Genomic DNA, 22,756 nt, shown 5'->3' on the forward strand with positions numbered 1-22,756 from the left:
AAACACTCTGTACTTGTTTTTTTCATCTGTAAAATGGGAATTATAACAATAGCACTTACTACACAGGATTATCGCAAGCCTACACTGAGAAGAGGCTTATAAAAATCTTCGAAGAGTGACACAGAGTAATGCTCAGTAAAGCTTAGCCCATAGCCTCTTGCCAGGCCTCTTATTATTATCTGTTGTGTTGCATCTAAGGTAGTTTAAAACCGAGCCCAACTCCTGGCTGCTTTCCCTGAAGGAATTATCCATTCCAATTTGGCCATTTTTTAACTGTCAACTCATAGACCAGTGCCCAGAGCTTATGTGGGCTTGGGCATTGCAGCACCCGGTAGAGCTTGAAGAGGGGGTGGTGTTAGCTATTATGTTAGAATAAGTAACAACAATTAACTTTAGTTTGTGCCAGATTCTGTGCAAAAGACTGTAACCTTATCATTACCCTCATCACAACAGATGAGGAAACAGGCTTAGAGATGTTATATTTTACTCCAGCCAGTGCCTGGGGAAGTCAGGCCTTATGCCCAGGTAGTCTGCACTCTACCTTCAAGTCATCCCATTTGCTGCATTTATCATAAATAAGAGGCTATTTTAGTCAATGCCTTATTGCAATATTGATCCCAGATTTTCATCTTTAGTTGCTTTCAGTAGAACCCAAACCTTAGAAATGTAAGCAGCTTTCATACAGTAACATCTGCTTAATCTACAAGACCCAGAAAGAGAAATAAGCCTGAAAGAGAAAGGGAAGGAGTACAAAGTAATGAGAAATACCAAAAACAAACAAATAAACAAAAAAATGAAATGAAGACTAGTTAATATAGTTGGATTAAAAGTCTTTTGATTTTTAATAATAAACAGAGAATGCCATAAATATAACCAGAATTGTTATCTCATTTTGTCTTCATGCACAATTATGAGTGTGAGTTAATTTTTCAGCAAGCATTCTGAAATATATTTGTCCTTCTAGGTCTGGCTCTTCCATTTGCAATGCTGTCTTTGTGGCAATCAGCTCTGGGTGGACTAGGAGACTAGAAGTATGGTTGCTGAAGGAGAGGACTCAAATAATGGACAATTCATCTCTCTCTTTTATTTTTTTCCCCAAAGATAAGGGCCATTTACTCCCTCCCACTCCAATTTCTTAGGTAACAGAGAGTCCATGTGGAAGTAATAGAGGGTACCTAACCCTCAAGATGAGCGGGGTCCCCCAGGGAATTCCAACAGAACCATGATTCAACAGCTGACGCGCCCGGAGCCACAAACAGCAAGACTGGCTCCCTGCACTCTGAGTTCTCACGGTTGCGGTGGGCAGCTGGGAGAGGAGGTGCGACTCCTAAGAGGGTGGAAGCCACTTGGGAGGTGAAAACCCCTTGGAGCTCAACCCATGAACAGCACCCTTCACCCCACTGCACGTGTCCCTAGAAATTGTTCAGACTCTGCAGAACTAAAAGAGAAGTAAAACTGTGGAAGCAGCGAGGCTTCTTCACATCCTCAGGGCTCACCAGGAGAGAGGAAAGCTGGCTGCCGCTTTATTAGATGTCCTGAGCAACCGAGACAAGGGGCTATTATCAAAATTCCAGGACATTCAGAGCTGCCACTGGAAGGCAAAGGAAATCATTCAGCTGATGCAGCAGCAAGAGAGGCGGCATTTGATGGCCACATGCTGCCGTCTGCACTGTCCCCTGCTTCCTGCTAAACCAGTAAAAGGCTTGGACAATTCATCTCTTGGTGCCACTCTCCAACCTCAACCACTCCTTGCCCCTTAGGACTAAAAATGAGTTGGATTCTAAACCAACTTCAGCATTGTCTATTGAAAATTGTAAATGTATTAATATGTTTCCTTTTACTCAGTACTTGCATGTTTAGTTTATGCAAGAGAAATGCACACAATATATACATGAGGGCATTTACTGTTATATTGTTTGAAATAGAAGATAAATGAAGCTAACCTAAATATCCATCAGGAAGGGATTGGTTCTGTATATATCATGATGTAGCCCTCCAGAGGAATACATAGTTGTATGTATTGACATGGATATAGTGAAAAAGAGAGTATTGTAGGCGGCACTGATAATACTCATAATATAATAGAAGGGTTTTGTGAGGATAGTCATCAATGATTGCAAACCCAAATGCTTGTAGGGACCAGACTGGTTTTGTAAGTGGGTCAGGTAGGGACTAGGACAACCTTGAAGGAACACCCTGTGTGAAAGCAATTGGCATCAATCACTCAGCTTCAGCTAAACATTGCTAATGAGGTGGCAGATATTTGTGTTTTCCAAGAAAAGCTTTAAATCACAATACTTTTCATGCTACTTTGTGAGTGCATTTCCTTCTCTGCCACCTTCAAACTTCATGAAAATATTTGTTATATAAACCTCTTGATTTTTGTTTTTTGGCAACTAATAGAAATACTTTCAAAATTATATTTTATGTGGTCATCTGTGAACTGGATTTGTCTTGCAGGTTCCATGCGTATCAATATTTTTAGTGATAGCTATCTCTGGAGAATCATAATATGGCCTTCCAGTGACTATACTGTATATTGGTTTATGTTTGAAGTTTTTTGTTTTTTGTTTTTTTTGACCGTGGCAAGAACCAATTTATTGGTTGAGGTGAGGTGAGAGGTGAGGGGCCTACACCCATAAGGAGCGAGGGGGAGGGCCTCCCCAGTAACCTAGAAATCCGCATTCTGGACCAGATCCTGGAGGTAGGCTTTTACAGGTCCCAGGTGTGGGAGAGCAGGTGGCTGTTGGAAATGTAGAGGCCCACACTATTCTCCAGTGAGGAGGCACCCCCTAACTGGGCCATGTCTAGCAGGGCCCTGAGACACATGAGAACAGCTTTGATTGTTAAGAGCTACTTGATCCACTGCCGGTATCCCAGGGCCACAACTCCTCAAGAAGGTGTGGCATGGCAGCTATCACTTCCTTCCATGAAGATGACCAGATCTGCCACCAAGGACAAGAAAGGAATATACCTCCTTTCTTGTCCTTGGGGACCTGGTGAGTGGTCTAGCCCATGACCACTGTCAGGGAGGAGCTCCTTGCCCATGGCCCAGTATGTGTGACAGTGTCCCAACCTCTGGGCCCAGAACCACTGCCCCTCCCTCCACTGAGCTAGTCTGACACCTGCCCCCGACCTTACACTCCAGGCAGCCCACCCATGCCTTACTAGCTTGTTACTGTCAGGCCCCTGGGTATTGTCTTGTCCCAGATTCTGACCCTACTAGCTGCAGATGCTTCAGGCAGACACTGTGCTGGAAGACTTGGTGGCTCCTGTGGAAGGCAGTCACCTTGACCTCCCACTCTGTGCAGCTGCAGCAGCGATGTGAAGGGGGAGAGGTTGAGAGTGTAAGGGACCCAGAGCACCGGCCCCTGTGTCTCCCGCCCCATAGTTGGCACTTAACCTTCCCTGGGCACCAACAGTCGCCTCAGTGGGTTTTCAGGGGATTCCTAGTTTGGACAGAGAGCAAGGATGTCCAAGGCGGGGCTCAGCAATAGCTGAGGGGGTGCTCAGGGGCCACAGCCAGGCTCGGGGGCCCCCAATTGGGAATGGGGCCAGGACCATGTCACGCAGTGGCTCCTCCAGAATTTTCTCCTGGGAATCCGAGGAACTGCATCTGCAACTGGTGTCTGGAGAGGCATTCAGAGCAGGAAATCCCCAACTCCTGAGGTCACAAGCTCTTACATCTCGTGTGGGCTCTGGGGGGTCCTTGCTCCAACCTGCAGCTACACACAGCATCTCCTTCGGGTTTAGAGTGGACCGGAGATTCCTCTTGCACGTCCGCAGCATGGTGGACTTCTCCGTGCAGGAGTGTGGGCACCACCAGACTGGCCCCGGCCTGGGAAACGTCGGAGTCCTGCCGCGCAGGCAGAGCTGCCCAGGGATGCAGCAGCGCGTGTGCTCCGGTCCCTCCAGGAAACGCCTGCCTGCTGCTCGCGCCCAGCGGCGACGCCAGCCGGGGTAGGTTCCCCGGCTTTCGGGTCCCGTGGTCCGGCGCAGAGGGTCGGAGCATATCGGCTGCTGTGGCCCGCCCCTGTTCTGGGGTTCAGGTAACTCTCGAACTAATGCTGCATGCCCCCCATCCCCGCCCCCAACACACTTCCTCTCAAATGAGCTTGAGAGCGATGGGGCTTTCTTTGATAGTAGCTTTCTACTACTTTGATATTAAAAAAATACACAAAACGTGCTTACGCTGGTCTTATGCTAGGAAGGTCTGAACCAAGCTGAGTTTCCAGACCGTTTAGACTGGAACCAGTTTCAGGATTTTGGCCGAGCTCTAGTTTTGTTACTAACCTAAAGAATCTTGAGTTTGGTGGCTACTACCAGGCTCATGTAGATAATGCTTGGGACCAGGATTTCTGCAGCTTGATGGGCCATCTGAGTCCCTGGGGATGGAAGCGGCATGGTAGGGGTGTTGGGAGACAACAATCATACATCTCATTTCCATGGATGACTTGTGGGAAAGTGAGTAAGTGATCATCATTCATTCATTCACTCACTCACTCATGCCATAAAGGTGTTTTGGGTGCTCGTTATGTGTCTGGTCCTGCGTTGCACCCTGATGACACTGAGATGCTTTCATTGAGCTCCTGGCTTTGGGGGGGGGGCGCAAAGTAAATAAGCTGAGAAGTAGTGTGATGGGGGCCAGCACGTGGTGCCTTGGGAAACCCCACCTTGGAAGCCTTCCCTGAAGAGGTGGCGTCTGGGCTGAGTTCTGAGGGATGAGCAGGGGGAGTTAGCTTGGTAAAGAAATGGAGGGGGGATTCCAGGTGGGGAGACACACAGGTGCAACGAAAGGTGTGAAGACGAGAGGACCCAGGACTTTCTGGGAGAGTCTGTACTCTGCCTAGCCTGAGCACTGAACGTGTGTGGCAGGGAAAGCCAGGCTTTGGGGCTGGAATGTGGGCAGCCACCTGATCACAATTCTTGGCAGAGCAGCCAGGGACACCTGGACACCATCCTCGGAGCACCTGAGAGTCAATGACAAGTTTTAAGCTAGGGAGTTTGGGGGCTGTTTTATATCTTTATGTAAGTACATATTTTCATCCAGAGTTTTCATTCTACATTTCATTGATTCTATGAACAAAGGGGGGGAAATACTGTATTTTTAAGTGAAGATGAACAGCAACTTATTTTTAAAAACCCTACAAAATGCTGGCTGAGAAACTGTAGTTAATACTACAACATACCTTCCCGCACTGCTTGATTTTAGAGACATTTCATGACATATCATACACAGCTGGCAAGGTAATTGAAGACATTGACTTGGAAGGGTGCTGGTAAATGCCAAGCCAGTTTCGAGGGTGTGTACGTGTGCTGTGTGGGGAGCTGGTGAAAGGCATCCTTTGCATTATGGTAATCCTCAGTGAATATGGCTGGGTTCCAACTGGCAGTTCATCCCATTCCTGGCATTGTTTCCCACTAAGGGCCTTGCTTCCCCGAAAAGGTACGTGAATGCTCAATTAATAGGAAGAGATTAAACATGTTCAATTTGGTAAGAACTTGACTTCACCACCTCACAAGGGGAAAGGGGAAAGACGGTGGTTTTTGAGAGGGGAAGAAGGGTGGGGAGGGTGGAGCAGACTGGGGTGACCGGTGACGTTGTGACAACCCTACAATTGCTGTCTAGGTGGTTTTTCAGCCCTGGAGCAGGGCGATCTCATTTGCTGCTGCAAATGCATCTGTCCCTGGTTTTCTGGTGTTTTTGCCACAAGGACACGTGCATCTGCTGGGAGGAATTCAGAAGCAGACTAAGCAGGGTTCAGATTTTCCTCTGCAGCGTACTTTGCTGTGAGAGCCTGGAAGAGTTGCCTACTCTACCTGACCTGATCTGATTTTCGGGTGCCTACTTGGCATTGGCTTTGGTGAGAATTAAATGAGATGAGGTATTTATGTACAGTGGCCTGCACAGAACTGATTTTCAATAGGTGTTCATTTCTTTCTTGACCCCGGACTGAAGCTGCCTGTAATTGGTTTCCAGGGGAATCACCATTTGTCTCCCTGACTCCCATGCTCCCTTCTCACCAGTAAGGAAGCACATGGTTTGGGACATGTGAACGAACTTGGGTAGCAGAATGATCTGCATTCCAATTCTGGTGTTACTACTCACTCTGGACAGGTGACTCAGTATTTCTGAGACTTAGTTCCTTCCCTGTAAAATGGGAGCAGTATTGCCCAATAGTCCCTGGGCCTCCCACAGGCATTGTGAAGTGAGGCAAGGTTCTCGAACTTCCGAATGCATCAGTATCACCCGGGCAGCTTGTTCAAACAGATTGCTGGATTCCATCCTCAGGGGTTCTGATTCAGTAGGTCTGGGGTGGGGCCTGAGAATTTGCATTTCTGACCAGTTCCAGGTGACACTGATGCGGTGGTCCCAGTGCCTGGTATGCAGTGACCGCCAGATGGATGTGAACTGCTAGTGCCCTTTGTCCTTTGGGGCAGGGACAATATTGTAGTTCCCACCACCTGGCTATAATTCTAACTTTAGGATTCTTATTTTGTATCAAATACTGGCTTAATTTTCTATTTATGCAGAACTAATACAAGCAGTGAGGAGGAGTTCAATATTCAATGTTCTAGAATCCACAGGCCATTACTGCTGAGGACCCTTGTGTGACCCAGACATAAGAATGACCAGGTCCCTGTACAGTTGTATCAGCCTGGCCCCCTTGAAGAATTCTTCGATTAAAAAACAAGTTTCTGGAACATTCTCCTGGCACATAATGCCCACTACTAGGCGTTGATGGCATGTTTTGGAGAAATTGGGGGAAATGACAGGAGTCTCCTTTGGTGACGTGTAAAAAGCCCCATCATTCCCAGAGGCTTTAAGTATGTAAAGGATGGCTGTTACCACTGAGGAAATCATAGGCCCTGACTCTTTCATTTTAGAAGGTAGATGGCAAAGATATGGGGCATGGTGACACCTCTGTCACTTAATGAGCAGTCTGAATTGCAGATGGAAAATTAACAACTTCTCCTGCTCCCTCCCATCCACCACCTATCCACCTACCCATTCACCCACCCACCCAATACTTAAACTCTCCTTTGTCATTGTTCCCCAGAGCAACTGAGTCACAAGAAGTGTAACCCTTCAAACAGAGCCAGGAGCGGGACTCAATGTTGCATTAGGACTGAGAGTTTAGGTTCTGGGGTCGGATAGATGGTGCCCATCTCCTCACTTCCTTCTTTGGAAAGTGTGGTCTCAGGAAGTGACCTTCTAAACGCCCATTCTTTTATCTAAATTGAGGGCAGTAATAGTACTTATTCCAAAGGGTTCTTGTGAAGTTTAATTAGATAAACATGTGAGGATTCAATAAATGACAGCTATTGTTACTGGGGAGACTTTTTCACACTTTAGGGTTGAGACTTACTCCTGCCTGCCCTCCCTGAGCCATTACTTTTCTAGAATTATCCATCAGTGTGCAGTTGGACTGTGGGGCCTAGATTCTCCACTTCTCTCAATTTTGTCTTTATGGCTTTGGACTGAAAGAGAATGGAGGAGCCTTCTGCACAGAGCCTGAGGAACAAAATGGGGACACAGGGACAGTGGGAGGGATTTGAGGAGCTTGGCCCTGCTTGATCCTAAGAACTGATCTGCAGCCCCTGTGAAGCGAGGGTTAGAGCCATAAGCAGAAGGACCTATATTCCCCAGGTGATATGGGACACTTGCTGGCTCAGAGGCCAAGGTGACCAAATAAATGCAGAGTTGGGGAAAGGGCCAAGGTCCCCGGAAGCAGCATCCTGGCCAGGGAAGCAGTGTTTTCATACAGGCCACAGCATCCATGGAGCTGACCGGGTAATTAGTGCAGGGACTTGTGGGTGGGAAGCAAATCTTAATGAAGAACATGAGAGGGCTTGTTCCTGAGGCTGTCCCTCTGCGTGGGGAGAAACCCCCAAATGATGGGAGTGGGAGGGACTGCAGTTACACAGGTGGGAGAAGGTGAGGCCTGGGTGCATGTGGGTGACATAGCTGAAGCCTGCTGCCAAGTGCTGGGTGCCTGGTGAGCACCCGGGAACTGGCTGCTATTACCAGCTGTTTCCTGACACCCTGACCTTTCCTCATGCCTGTGGGACTGGACATTCTCTGCTTCAAATTGAAGCATATGAGATCTCTCAGCCTCTCCTTCCACAGGGACTCTGAAGAAGGCATAGTAGGAGGTTAACTCTATACCAGTCTATTTTCTCCAACAGAACCACATCGTATCTGCTTTTGAGAAGAAAGTAACTTATGCCTTAGGTATTGAAAACTAGTGATGATGCAGGCAGGTTTTGCTGAAAACTAGACTTGGAATCGGAAGGCCTGGGTTTAAGTTCCAGCTCTGTTACCTTTGAGCTTTGAGGCCACAGGTTATTTATTTAAATTCCTAACTGCCTGCCCTACCACCAGATAATAAACAAGAAAAATGTTTTGTAAACTGTAAAATTCTGTTAAGGGAATTAAGGCAAGTGGTTTTGGCGTGGCAGATGATAACGTCTCCCAGGGCTACTGGCGTTCAACCAAGGGATGGCCCCTTATTCTGAAAGGAGGACGGGGGAGGGTGAGGAGGTATTCGGGTATAGCCCTAGGAGTTCACTACCTACTCCTGAGGCTGCGTCCTGTGCATGAGCCCAATAATCCTACTGAGAATCATTGGGCCCCTCCCCTCTCCACCGCCATGGTCATTTACTTCTGTCTATGGTGAACTTCTAGTTCAAGGGCTGTGTTCTCTTCTTTGTTGTCCAGTTCCCCGGCACAGGGCCATGAGGTGGGGATTCTGTTAGGGTTTATGGAAGGATTCAGAGGGAGTGGAGGGATGTGTGGAGTTTTTTTGGGGAGAAGATAATGATCCTTCTTTATATATTGTACACTTACTCTCTCTCATTCTCACACCTCTTTTCTTTCTAAAATGTCCATAAAGGAACCCATAGCTCTGGGGAGACTGGAACATGGAAACACAAATTTGCGGGTCTAGAAACCAGGAAAACCTGAGAAAGGACAAGAATTGCTTTCCTTTCTGAGCCATTTGTACTATGGGGATCAACTCTGGAGAAGAAAGGAGACTTGGGGGTTGGTTGCTGTTGGTGGGGTGGGGGAGGGCAGTGGGAAAATGTGGTGGAGAACTTGGCAGTCTTGACACAGCAATACCTGTTGTGTCTGAAAGGAGATGTGGACCCTGGGTGCTCCCAGTCCTGGAAATAATTGCTTTTTCAGGAAGGACAGGGACCTTACAAAACAAATCTGGTGATGGCTTCCATTATTGTTAGGGTTGAGACAGGTGGTCTCTTTGTTTTCTGAATGCTGCTTTGATGCTGAGCCAGGGAACTTCTTGGTTTTATGTTGGTTTCTGTTGTGGCTCCCATAACCTCTTAGGGATAGTGACAAGAGCAACATTGATGGGGACAGTGCCCTTTCTCTGCGGGCCTGCTCTAATGCCACCCTATGTGTGCTTTGTCTTATTTCTCACAATTCTATAAGGTTGGTTATAAGCTCAGCCCCATTTTATAGAAGAAGAAACTGAGGTTCAGAGGGTTTAAATGATTTTCCCAAGATACCACCGTCAGTCACCTTAATTTGAACTGTGTTTGAATTCCAGGCCTGATAGCTACATCCTTGTCCTGCTTCACCCCCAAACTGCCTCCTTTAAAAGAAGAAGGAGTTTAAGATGAGATTGTACAGACCCGCCTCTGAAGTATTTTCTAAGCAGTTCAAATAAAGCACTTCAAAATACAGATCGTGTGTATTTCTGTGACAAGAAACCCTCCCTCTCCACAATACCTCCCTGCAAAGACTTTTCATAGACTCTGCCCAGGGTTCAACCTGGGGCCTCGGCATGAAAATGTGACAAGAAAACAATAAAATAAAAGAAAACAAAAGGCCCCAAGGCCTGTAACTGGTCATGAATGAAACACGCTTTCCCAGCCTCACAAGATGTCAGTCTGATTCTCTTTGCTCTAAAAGCTCTGATTTCACAGAGCATCAATTTCCCCCAATAGTAAGTAAGCTTTTTAATTCTTCAGCTAATGATGCAGCCTGGTCCTGAGGATTCTTGTCATCCCTATTGCTCATCCGGGATGACAGACACCTGCACTGTGAGCTTGTTACTTCCCTTCTTTCCTTTTCCTGTCCTGTCACCATGATTCCCACCCCAGCGGTAGCAGGGGCTCTGAGCTGCGTGCCCCCTCTTCCTACCGCCACCCTCCTCCCACGCAGTCATGCTCAGCTCTCTGATTCTCTGCAGAACGTCATCTGCTTCTCCATGAATAAGCTTGCCTTCCTTCCCCCCACCACCCTTCCGTGGTGACTCTTGTGTCAGTTGGGTGTGCGTGGGGGGCCCAATATTTCTGACTAGTTGTCTGGCTGAGCTAACATTTGTCATGCACGAACTCTGTTCTGGGCACGCGTGGAGAGTTTGGGGCAGATTATCTCTTTTGTTCCTCACCACACCCGGTGAGACGGGTCCTGGGGGTCAGCCCATTGCATGGATGGGAAAACTGAGGCCCAAGGTGATGTCCAAGGACATACAGCCTTCTAGTGTCCAGGTTCTAGTGCCTGTCTTCTTCACCATCAGGACGCACTGGCTTGAGGTCTTTCTGGAATCTTTTATGTGAAAATCAGAGAGAGTTGAGAGTAATCTCTGGCTTTGAAGTTCTCAGCCCAAGACCCTTAGAGACTCAAGGTGGGTAATACCTCAGGGAAGTTCAAGCCAAGTGGTAGCAATAACTAGATGGGTTAGAAAACATCCGCAGACCAGTTAAGATGGCCCAGACCGACTGTTGTCTACGCTAGGAGAACACAGGCGTGGCCGTGGGGAAGGCCCTTTGCCTCCCCGTGGCCTTCTGCAGGACCTCCTCCCTGTCGCTTGCATCTGTCCCACACTTCGCTCTTATCACGGACATGCACAGGCAGGTGGGGCGCCCTTAGGACAGCGCCGCTCAAGGTTTCAGGTTCGTCGGGACCACGCAGGAAACAGCTAAAATATGAATGCCGGAAATTCCAATTCAGGAGGTCTGGAAGAGGGACCGGGGGATTTTACTTCTCCTGAGCACCTCTGGAGATCCTAAAGCAAGAAAGCTCCAAGGCGCTATTTAAAAGTGACTACTGCTTCTCTGACCGTGGCTTTAGGACAAGGAAACAAAAAGCGCAGGCTAGTCAGGGCCGCCTTTGTCTCGGGCGACCCCCACAGGTGCCCGGAGTGACCCCAGCATCACCCCATGCCATCGCCCTGGGCTCCTTACCTCTGTTGCTGAGGGGATGCTCTGCTGAGCTTATGGGAGGAGCTCGATAATATTTATTATTATTTTTAATCCTCTTAACTAGAATCAAGATTTTTATCATTTGGTCTATGGTTGCCTAACTTTTGAATCCCCAGTTAGACCAACTGAAATAATCAGGAAAGAGTAGGGAAGAGACCCAGCACTAGAGACAGGCTGTGGAGACTGCTGCTCGTGTGGATGCAGACACAGCTGAAGTTGTCCCAAACGAGGTTTCCTCTGATTAAATGATGCTGGAAGCCTCGCCTCCGCAGAAGGCTGTTTCTTTCCCAAGGAGTGGACACCTGTCCTGTCTCATCCTGTGTGGTGCTCCCACTCTCTACCCTCCATGTACAGCCAACACTTCAGTGTCAGGTTGCCCGTAATCACTAGCTCCATAAGGGTAGCAGTACATCTCTGAATATGTCTTTTCTGCAGTTAGCTCTTTGGTTTTCCTTGGTCCGTAGCATGCTTCTAAAAGCAAAACTCCTCCGATGTCCTCACAGAGGCCAGGAAATACATCTATCTGGAGAGGAGAGCATAGTACCTACAACATAGAAAGTGCCCAGTAAATGTTTGTGGGTTGAGTAAGAAATTGTAATTTTTTTCGTAAGGCATTGTCCCCAAATGTGATTCTGTGGGCTGGACCAGTATAAATCCATATAAAGATTCTCTATTCTCATGCAAAAATGAGAAAATTTAGGGCAATGTATTAAGGTTTTCATAAAGCTAAATTTATTGTAAAAGATTATTCTGAGACTGTTCTTCCTAATTTGGGGCTGTATTGATTAAATTGATATACATCCCATTCTTTTGACTAGGCTTCCTCATCTCTTTTCTAGATGACAGAAGAAGTCTCTAGAAGTAGCTCCTTATCTATCAGGACTTTTAGTTACAAACCAGAGAAGCTGAATCTTGCTAACATGGGTATTTTCTTAAATATAGGAAGATTACTTAAAAGAAGTTGTGTCTAAATACAGTGTACTGTCCTGAATTGGATCCTGGAGCAGAAAAAATACATGAGTGGGAACACTGGGAAAATCCAAATGAGGTTTGCAGTTCAGTTAATGGTAATCTGCCGATGGCAATGTCTCCGTCGTGCTGAACGTACCATAGTTATGTAAGGTGTTAACAGTGGGAGAAAGTGGGCGAATGGTATAGGCGGTCTCTGTACTATTTCTGTAACTTTTCTATGAATCTAAAATTATTCCAAAGTAAAAGGTTTATTAAAAGAAGATAAATGTTCAGACTCTAGTGTTCAATAACCCATTTGATCACAGTTACCTTTTGAAAATGTAAATCAGAGCATATAAGTGTCTTTCTTAAAATCGTTCAAAGGCTTCCCATTGCACTATGAATAAAATCCTAAAGCCTCACCAGGCCCTCGTGAATGGCGCTGCTGTGTCCAAAACCGGATCTCCTGTCTGGTGGGTCCACTCCACCTTCATTTGATGATTTTACTCTGGTTGTGCTGACCTTCCTCCAGTTTCTTGACTGGGCCACATTGTCCCCACTTTAGTCCTCTGCACGGGCCTCTGCCTCTAACCCTCCTCCTCCAGGTCTTTGCGTGGCCGGCTCACCTGCTATTTAGGGCCCTTCTTCAGCGCCTTGCCTTCCTACTGACTCACTCTGGAGTAGCTTCCTCACCTCTCTGTCGCTCTCCTTCACTTCTGTTTTGTGTTCTTCTAAACAACACTATCAAGTAAAATCACTTATTTGCTTATTAGTTATTTGTTGATTATCTTCCCCTCCCCCTGGGACATCAGCTCCATGAGGGCAAGGAGTTTAACGTTCACACCGTATCCTCAGCATGTAGGGCAGAGTCTCGCGCACAGTAGGAGCTCTGTAATTATTTGCTGAATAAGCAAAAGAAGGGACAGTTCTTCCATCCACTGGCCCCCTGTACTTACCTCTCCCACAGTCCCTGGCCCACTGGTTGTAAATGTCTGCAGACCCACCCGTCTCCTTCCCTGGGCCCTCACCTCCGGTGGCTGATAGGGTGTTATTCACCTCTGTACTCCTAGACGTGGCCCAGCGCCTGGCCCAGCGCTGGCATTCAGCACCGGTGCGGCTCCTTGGGGCCTCTGGCTGGGCACTTGCCGGCTGACTTGGGGAGTCAGAGGTGACCACTGTTTTAGATAAGACCAGTCACTGACCACTTCCTTCATCTTTGTATCATCAGTGCCTGGCATTAGAACACGCTCAGTCCGTGCGCTTTGAATGGATGAAGGAGGAAATGGCAAAAGGCAGTTTGCATGCGGCACCCAAGGGGGGTTCAGAAATGGACGTTGACATTCAGCCAATATCTAAGTACTGCCTGCTGAGTGGGGCCCAGAGGTGTGAGATTGGGATCTCACTTAATTCTGTCCTATGTTTTCTCTCCTATGTATTTCCTTGGGCCTCTTGTCAGCCATATTTCCTCCAGGTAGAGCTTCTCTTGGCCTTCCTGTTTTCCTTCTGCTTGAGTCTCCCTTGCCACCTTTCTTGGTCCCGCTCCTGAGAGAGGGCCTCTTCCCAGCTGCAGACCCACAGCTGCTAGCTCTGCTTCCCCAGCAACCTCACCCAGCAGTCACCACCACGTTCTGGGGACACACAGGGAAGGAACTTTACGTCTTCCCCCAATTAAGTGCCAGTCCTTCATTTTCTGTGATTTAAGCAAGAAATAGCATAGCACCATGGAGAGTGTGCGACTTGCAGTTAGACTGATGGGGTTCCAACCCCGCCTCATAGTCCGTGAGAGACCTTGGGCGGGAAATGTAGCCTCCTGCGGCCTTGGTTTCCTCATCCCCGGAATGGGGATGTGGCTTTTGATGGACATGGGCAGGCACACACACACATGCGCTCACTTCACAGAGCTGACATCATTCTTCCAAACTCAGCTTAAATCTTAACTGCTTTCTCTAAAGTAGGTCTCTTGGCCTCAGCCCTGCATGTGTTTCGTTAACAGCACTTCTCACAATTTATAATGAATTGATTTATATCATGTTTTGTGTTGTCTGCCTCATTCGATTGTGGGTAGGAAGCATAGTTACTGCTTACCACTGTATCTCAGATGTGGCAACAGTGGAGACTATAGAGTTCATATAGTATCGTGATAATTAATACTTAAGTTCTTTTTATGGACAGTGGGGAAATTATTGGAAAGAAATACAGAGAAAACCTCTGGGCAACAAGGTTAGTGGAGAGGGTGATTCAGATTCCCAAAGGCCAAGCGGGGGCCTGAGGGTGCCGGCCGGGAGAGTCTTCTGACAAGACATGGCATGTGTTTCAATGGCTGTTGACTTATGACCCGCCCCCGAGCTGGAGAAGATAAAGCGGGATGCCTTTTGTGTAGTTTTGATTTATTTTAGTAATGAACTCAGTTGGCATTTCCCTCTGGAACGCTGTGATTAAAACAAACTTGACAGAGATTCCGCTTGCAGGTACATCAGCATGGGGGTGAAATGAAGTCTGATGCACAATGGGAGTCCCACTGTTGGCTCAGCCACGGTGACGCTTAGAATGAGTGAGAGCGATGGGAATCTCGTTACTCCTCACCATTTAGCACCAGCCTCCGGGAGAGGAGAAGGTCACGTCTGATTGTACTGTCCCGTTAGCCTTGGATATGTGCAGGAGAGGGAAACTGATGGGGGGCAGTACAGGGAGCAGGAGTATTTTTCCCAACTGCTTTGTCATTTGCAGACAGATCTAAGATAGAAGACTACTGAAGAAGATTTATAGGAGAAGTAAATCGAGTTCACAGTCAGAAGGCTTAGGCAGATGGTTTATTAGTCAGGCCTTCATCTTTTATTTATTGAGCATCTACTATGTGCTGGGCTCTAGTCCAGGCAATGGGGATGGAGTGGTGAAAAGGCCACAGTCATTTTCCTCAGGGAGTTTATGTTCTGGTGTAAAGAGATAGACGACAGTCAAATGATCACGTTAATCAATTGCTTCTGCAAAGAAAATGAAACAGGGCAGCATCACAGGCAGTTACTCTGGTGGGGGTGGTGGGGACTGTTTTAGGCTGACGTTCAGGAGACACTTCTCTGAAACTGTGAAATGGGAGTGAGCAGAGGCTATGTGGACGGAGGCAGTGGCACGCAGGTGGATGCTGATAGCACCTCAGGCTGAGGAACAGCACAGGGAAGTCCTGCACCTGCACTGAGCTCAGCATTAGAGAACAAACTGAAAGACCCCGCAACCCCTTCCGAGTACAAAAACATCTCCAAGTTCTTTACTACTTACTAGTGATGTTTATTATGTACCAGCAGTGTGACCTTCAACAAGTTATTCAATCACTCTAATTTGACAGCTGTAACACAGCAGTATTAATGACTACACACTTCACAGCCTTGTTACGAGAATTACACATGGTAGCAATAAACGCTTATAACTATCGAATACTTATTATATACTGGGCACCATGCTAAGTGCTGCATGTATAATACCTTATTTAACCTTCATAATAAGTCAAGAAGCATTATAATCACCATTTTGCAGATGAGAAAACCGAGTGCAGAGAGTGTGAGTAAATTGTTAGGGAGCCCCAGAGCTGGGATTTGAATCCAGTATTCTTCTCCCAAAGCCCTCAACCTTACCCCATGTTTTCTAGACACAGGAGCCTTAGGACGTTGTCCTGTCAGGGGCCTCAGCCCAGCACCCATGCGTTGTGGTATTCAGTGCTCCCAGTTCTGCCATTACCACGCACGTTGTCCTTCTTCCACTTCATAACAATAATGAGTGATCTTAGACTGTGACATTTGGAAATCAGTGATCTGCCATAGTGCTGGAGCTGGAAGCCAGAGCTCCTCATTTCCACTCCCAGGATTTTTCCCTATGGTATGACTCCCTGGAGGTTTTACTTATTTTAAGTAAGCGTGTTTTGAAAGGAACCCTCAAAAATACTCACTGAATTTCCTTCAGTAGATCCAGCTGTGTGCAAAACAATAGGTTCCATTTTCTTCTTTAGTACTGCTTCCATTAACATTTAAAACATCCCTCCATATTCATTGTTCCTGTGTTAAGTGAAAAAATCCTTAGAACATTTTAGCATTCATCTGCTGATGAAACCTACCAGGATTCTGAATTGAGACCCACTCCACCACCTGTGGCCCCTGCGTTCCTGTCTGGGCCTGTCCTGCTCCTCCTGGTGTCTGTCCCAGGAATTTCCAGATTTCCTTGAGACTTCTCAGGTAGGAAGCTTTGTTCCTAGTGAGTTTTGTTTATTTGTTAGTTTTGTTTTTGCTTCTTGACCACAGTCATTCCTAAGCTCTTGGATTTCTGGAGCTGAACTTTAAAGTTGAAAACCTTTTCTTAGATAGGATTGTTAGAATATAGACTCAACCCCAGAGACGGGAGGAAAACACATCTGGGTCTTGTGAAGCAGTTAGTTACAAATGGGAGTAGGGGCGGGGGCAGAGGACAAGTAAAGCAGCAAGAGCATCTTTACCCTCGTGATTGATGAGGCTGAAGCATCCTGTGATCTTTCTCTGAGCTCGGTGCAGTTTTATAACTTCAGTCCAGATGTTTTCTTCGGACTTGAGCCTGTGGTATTTAACCACCTACTCTGTGTCTCCACTTAAAAGCCCAATAGGCAAATGACATTTAATATGATAAAAACAAATGCCTGATCTTCATCCACGAACTCGTTCCTCTCTCAGTCTTCCCCACCTCTACTAATAACATCTTGAGCCTTTGCGGTGCTCAGGTGAAAATGCTGGAGTTCTCCCCACCACTTTCCTTTCCCTTACATGACTCCATGTCCAATTCATCAGCAATACCTGTTGGTCTTCACCTTCAAAGTAGGTGCAGAAGCTGCCCAGGTCTCGCTACCTTCTCGGCAGCCACCATGGAGCAAGCCACTGTCCTGTTTGCTGATTTCCAGTGTCCTTCTCCTTTTCCTTGTGTCCTTCTTCATACAAAATGTGGCTGCCAGAGCGATCCGATCCTTTTAAACCTGGATGGTGTACACCCTACCTTTGCTCAAAACATCCCATGGCTTCCTGTTTCTTAGAACAAAAGCTGAATCCTTGAAAGGGCTTATTAAGCCCTTCAGGATCCTCCCCCCACATTATCACTCTAAAGTCATCTAATCTACCCCTTTGTTCACTCTAGAATGTAAGTTCTATGACAGTAGAATTCTTGTCTGTGTTTTCACTCTACTTCCAGTACCTAGAGGAGTACCTGGCACACAGTAAGCACGTAAACATATTTAGTAAATGAATGAATGACTACAGGATTAACATAGTGCCCAACTATATTAAGTTGGGAATCATTTCATAACAAAACAACTGAAAACCAAATCCAGTGGAAATGTGATTGGATTCCTTCCAGTGTGGTTGGAAATTCAGAGGTGCATTACTCTCAAGGAGCTCTATTCAGGGACTCAAATGAAGCTATGAGTCATTGACTCCCTTTGTCAATTGTCTCTATTTTGTCCTCTGTTAGTTTCATTCTCAGACTGGCTTTACTGGTCACCATGAACTTCAGGCTCACATAATACCATGTTAATAATACCAGTCGAGATGGGAAAAGGGCATGTCTTTTCCAACACTTCTACCCACAGTCCCAAGAGACAATCTCATTGGCCTACCTTGAATTGAGTGCCTCTACCTGAACCAATCACTGTGCTCCAAGTGGCTGAAATGCTTCCATTGGCCGGGTTGAATCATCTGACCCCCACTGGAGAAGAGTGAGAGAGTAGGGCTGTCAGGCCAAGGGACACTCCATAGACTGAGAAAGAGGGAGGACACTTCTGTAAGAGGAAGTATAAGTATCAGTGTCAGGTTCATCCCACATTACAGCAGACCTATTTTTGCAAAACAAGGTTCTGATTTTGTCGTTATTATGCTCCAGGATCCTCAGTGACTCCCCACTTAAATAAATGTCACTGCTTTTGAGCTGGTATTCAAGGCTCATCATAATGCAACCCCAATCTACTCTTCCAGTTTTACCTCTTACCACGGCCTCCCATATTCTCTTTATTGCAGAAACGCTGGACTATTGGCAACTCTTGGAATACCATTTGTTCACTCATCATCCATAACATACACCATATACAGACATAAACTTTATTAAGCACCTACTATATGTTTCCCAACCTTTGTTGATTTAATGACCACTTTCCTGAATGCGTTTTGCCACCTCTGAGTATATAAAACCAACACATTTTATACGGCCCAAGTTAAGTACCATGTATTCGAAGATAACCTTGCAGCTCAGAATGACTTATTTCTCCATCTCTTTCCATAGTGATTTTTAATTCTTCTCTTGAGGCAGCATTGAGGGGGGGTTGGGTTAATGTTATATATGTGTATACCTATATTCCCATATGGACTTAAAATTCTTTGAGGGCTTGGTCATCTCCTCCCTCTGCACACCATCCAGTTATAATAGTATTGTACACAATGTAGGTACCTAATAACTGTGAAATGAATGACTAACAAGCTGAATTGATTTGAACTTTGAGTTTCACTTTCTTTACCATCACCGTGATGTGTTTATTTGTATAGTACATCTATTTGTGTAGTACGTTGAAATTTACAAAATGTTTTTGGGCTTTTTGTTTTATTTACTTTTTGTAATAGTGTTCTGAACTGAGTATAATCCTGCTTTTAAGGATGAGAGACTGAATCTCAGATAGGTCAGGTAAGTTTTTGGCTGCACAGTGGTATGGACAAGACTTGAATTCAGATCTTTAGACTCTATATTTGTCCTGAGTAGTTTGGTAACAAGTGACAGCAACTCAAACCAGCTTAAGCACAAAAGGAAGTTTACTGGTTAATTGGTGACCCCCAAAGAGCCATGCTTTTCGGTATTCATGCTGCAATGTAGAGCCATCCCTCAGTGACTCTGAGCTGGGATGTGGGACTTCTTTGGCTGATGGGACTTTAGCAAGCCTGATAAGTGACAGGGAAATTGGAACTTGCCTGCTTGGAATGCTCCCCCTGGGAACCCAGCTGGCGTGCCCTGTGAAGCCCAAACCATGTGGGGAGGCCATGGCGGGTAAGTAATGAGATGCTGCCATCAACAGCATGCGAGTGAGCACCCCAGCTGCTCCAGGCCAGCCCAGCCTCCAGATGACCGAAACCCCAGCTATAGAACCACGGGGGAGAACGAAATGGTTGTCGTGGGAAACCAGTAAGTTTCAGGGCAGCTCGATCTTCTGGAATAGGTACAGAAACATCAGGGAAGCATTTGATTTATCGTGTTTCAGTGATCTGCTCAACACTGAACTAGTCGCTGTGACCAGGGTGGTGGGGTCTTGTGCCTCCTGCAGGGACCAAACAGAGCAGGGGGAGAGATCCTCAGAGAAGGGCTAGGGAAATTGTGGACCCTGCAGTTAAGGTTCAGAGAAGATTGTTTCTTCAGAGGCGATGGTTCTCAGGATTGGGGGAGAGGTGGTGTGTGTGTGTTTGTGAACATGTGTGTTCCCTGCATTCTGACCTGGGGGTGGGGTGAGGTGGGGTGGAGGCGCTTTGAGCAGGAAGAGGGGAGTGAGGTCATCCTCCCTGAGCTCTGTTTTTAGTGCCTCGTGACTCTCTGGGCAGAGACCCATGTTCGCACACAGTCCGCTCCCTGGGTTTGGAGTCGGTCAGACGTAGCTCATCTCCGGTCGCATGTGCTCCTCAGCCTCCACTGACAAAGCTGGTTTAAACCAGGCAGCCCAGGACACATCTCTGAAGTTCTGTAAAATTTTCATAGGGGAGAGGTGCTTACAGACAACATTTGAGACCTCAGGCTTCATGAAATGCCCTGCTTGATGTGAATTTGGGGCTCTTCTGAGAATTTAAGTGGAATTTTTGTAAAATGTCCCAGAACATTTTATTTCCTCAGGCAAAAAATGACTTTCTGTGCATGAGCAAGAGTTGCATATCGGCTCCAGAGAAAGAGTCAATTGTGGCCTCTGACAAATAAAGGTAGGTAGGAGGCCAGATTCTTCATGCTCACTGTATCCATCATCCTCTTTCTTCCCATCACTACTAGAGGTAGAACTGTGGGATGTTCATTCCCGAGAGAGACTTTAGAGTGTATTTAGTCGACTGTTGATTTTAGAGATAAGGAAACAGAGACCAGTCAGGGCTATGACTTGTTCAGTCGCACAGTAGTCTGATGGCTTGAGTTGGGATTAGCTCCCTCATCTTTTGACTTGGAGGCAGGTCTTCTTTCCACAGCCCTGAAATCTTGTGGTGACTTTATTGGTAGCTCTGACACAGCTTAGGGAGTAGGTCATGGAGAAGGAAGAGGATGCTGAGTTTCAGAGGAAACTGATCAACCAGAGGGGGACCTCAGAGAGTGAAAAGAATGATCTAGGTTTCTCCAGTAGAAACTCTGGACTTCATGGCCAATTTTCAGCCACAAAAAGGACACTTGGATCTAAAATATTTCAGAAGTTTTTATACTTAAAAATCTCTATAGAAAATTAGGCATGCTGTGTTTTATTTTCTCAGGGACTTGACCCACTCTTCTGAGGTTCAGAGAGGTTAAGCAATTTACCCAAGATCACACAGCCAGAAGGAGATAATTCCAAACTTGTGCCCTTTGTATTACATTGCACTGCTAAAAGTGGGGCTATGCATAGTCCTTACTGTAAGTGGAATTGAAAGTATTTTGTCTCAAGGAAAAAAATGCAGGGATGATGTAGGAGTTTATTTATATTTAAATGCTGCATAGCGTAGCTGGTTGAGAATTGGGCTCCACGGTCGGACTGTTTAGATTAAAATTCAAGTTCCATCACTTCTACATGTGTGACCCTGGGATGCGCTTGACCCCTTCAAGTTCTTCTTTTTATTCTTATCTATGCAGTGGACATAATTTAAACATTTACTTCATACTGTTGTCATGAGGGTAAAAAGGAGCTTGTAAATCATTTAACATGAGGCCTGGCACTTAAGTGCTTAAAAATATTCACTGTTATTTGATGTTGTAATGCACAATATTAATTGGGGAATGGCATGATTCAAGAAAGGAAAGTATACAAGATAAAAGACTACCTATTACTCACTAGGCTTCCTGCACTGATTCCTTGCCTCTCCTTAGCACACATCTGTCCTCCCTCATGGATTAGGGTAGATCAGCTCATTCCAAAGGAGAGAGACATGTAAAACTGTTCAGTGGGAGACCCTACTGGGTGTGCACAAAGGTACATGCACACGGATAATCTTTGCAGAATCATTTATAATAGAAAACCAGGAAATAACCTGAGTGGTAGTTCATAAGGAGCAGGTTACCAACTGTGGTACACATCAGTTAATGCAGCACACTTCCAGGAGCTTAGGAGAGAACCCTGGAATCATCTCTGATTCTCCCCCCACTTCCTTACTCCCCACATGAATAACAGCAGTAAAACCTGTTGACTCTTAACTTCAAAATGCTGTGTTTAGAATCTGACCAGTTCTCATTGTTGGCACAGCTACCACCCTGATCTTAAGCCACTAAAATCTCTTTAACAGATTTTTGCAATCACCTTTGACCTGGTCTTCCTGCTTTTTTCTACTCTTGCCCTTTCCAGCAGCAGTGGCATCCTAGCTTTCTTCAACCTGCTAGTTACATTCCTACCTCAGGGCCTTTGCACTGGCCATCCCTCCTGCCTGGAAAACTCTTCCCCACAATGTGCTTATAGCTCTCTCCCTCATCCTCCCAAGCCTGCTTCTCAGTAAGACCTGCTCTATTCACCCTCTTCTTAATTGCAATCCACCCCACTCTGGGTCTAATACTCCTAACCCCCTTTATCCTGTTCTATTTATTGCCATAGCAATTTTCACTTTTTCACATACTATATATTATTAACTTATTTTTAAAGTTTATAGTCTGTTTCCCTCCACTGGAATATAAGCTCCATGAAGGCAAGGATTTTTGCCTCTTTTTAAAAAATATTTGTTGTTGTCTACTATTACATCCCCAGCACCTAGAATACTTTCAAGCATAGTATGTACTTAACATTTGTTGAAGAATGATTGATTTATTTACAATGAATTAGCATGGAATCTTTTTTTTTAATGTGTTTTATTGATTATAATATTACATTTGTGCCAATTTCCCTTCCCTCTGCTCCCCTCCACCCGGTGGCCCCCCTCCCTCCAGTTGTCCCCCCCTTTTAGATCATGTCCATTAGTTGTGCATACAGTTCTTCTCAACCTCTCTCTGTCTATTCCATTCCCTCCTACCATGATCCTTAATGCCTATATCATCTCCCTCCCTCTCCCCATTCCCCCTCCCTGTTGACCTCCCCCCAATATGTTCCCCGTAACTATAGTTCTTTTTCCACTCTCGTTGCCTGTTTAGTTTGCCTTTGTTTCAATTCCCTAGCTTCTGTTGTTTCTTGTGATGCAGTTTTCATTTTAGATTTCATTGTCTTGATCCTCCTTTTTCTAAACCAGTCCCTTTAACATCTCATATAACAGTGGTTTGGATCTAATGAACTCTTTCAGTTTTATTTTGTCCTGGAAACACTTTCTCTGTCCTTCTATTCTGAATGACAATTTCGCTGGATAGAGTATTCATGGTTGTAGGTTTTGGATTTTCATTACTTTGAATATTTCTTGCC

At 46.0% G+C, this 22,756-nt stretch overlaps 1 protein-coding gene and 1 pseudogene across 2 annotated transcripts in view; one reads left to right on the forward strand and one right to left on the reverse strand.

Moving 5' to 3' along the window:
- Window positions 1–2,630: 2,630 nt before the first annotated feature.
- On the reverse strand, window positions 2,631–4,404 carry LOC150000592 (interferon regulatory factor 3-like; annotated as a pseudogene).
- Window positions 4,405–5,342: 938 nt separating this feature from the next.
- Window positions 5,343–22,756, forward strand: part of GRXCR2 (glutaredoxin and cysteine rich domain containing 2) — a 47,969-nt gene continuing 30,555 nt past the window's right edge. The window contains exon 1 of one of the 2 annotated variants that reach the window (XM_090289307.1): window positions 5,343–5,446. In XM_090289307.1, coding sequence (XP_090145433.1) covers window positions 5,353–5,446 — 94 coding nt within the window. In that variant the 5' untranslated portion in view covers window positions 5,343–5,352. Of the gene's footprint in view, window positions 5,447–10,874; window positions 10,924–22,756 lie in introns of those variants that run through there. The other variant, XM_090289308.1, reaches the window with a different exon arrangement.

This window comes from Furipterus horrens, unplaced genomic scaffold (assembly GCF_987537825.1).
Source record: "Furipterus horrens unplaced genomic scaffold, mFurHor1.1.pri manual_scaffold_10, whole genome shotgun sequence".
In the NCBI taxonomy this organism is placed as follows: domain Eukaryota; kingdom Metazoa; phylum Chordata; class Mammalia; order Chiroptera; family Furipteridae; genus Furipterus; species Furipterus horrens.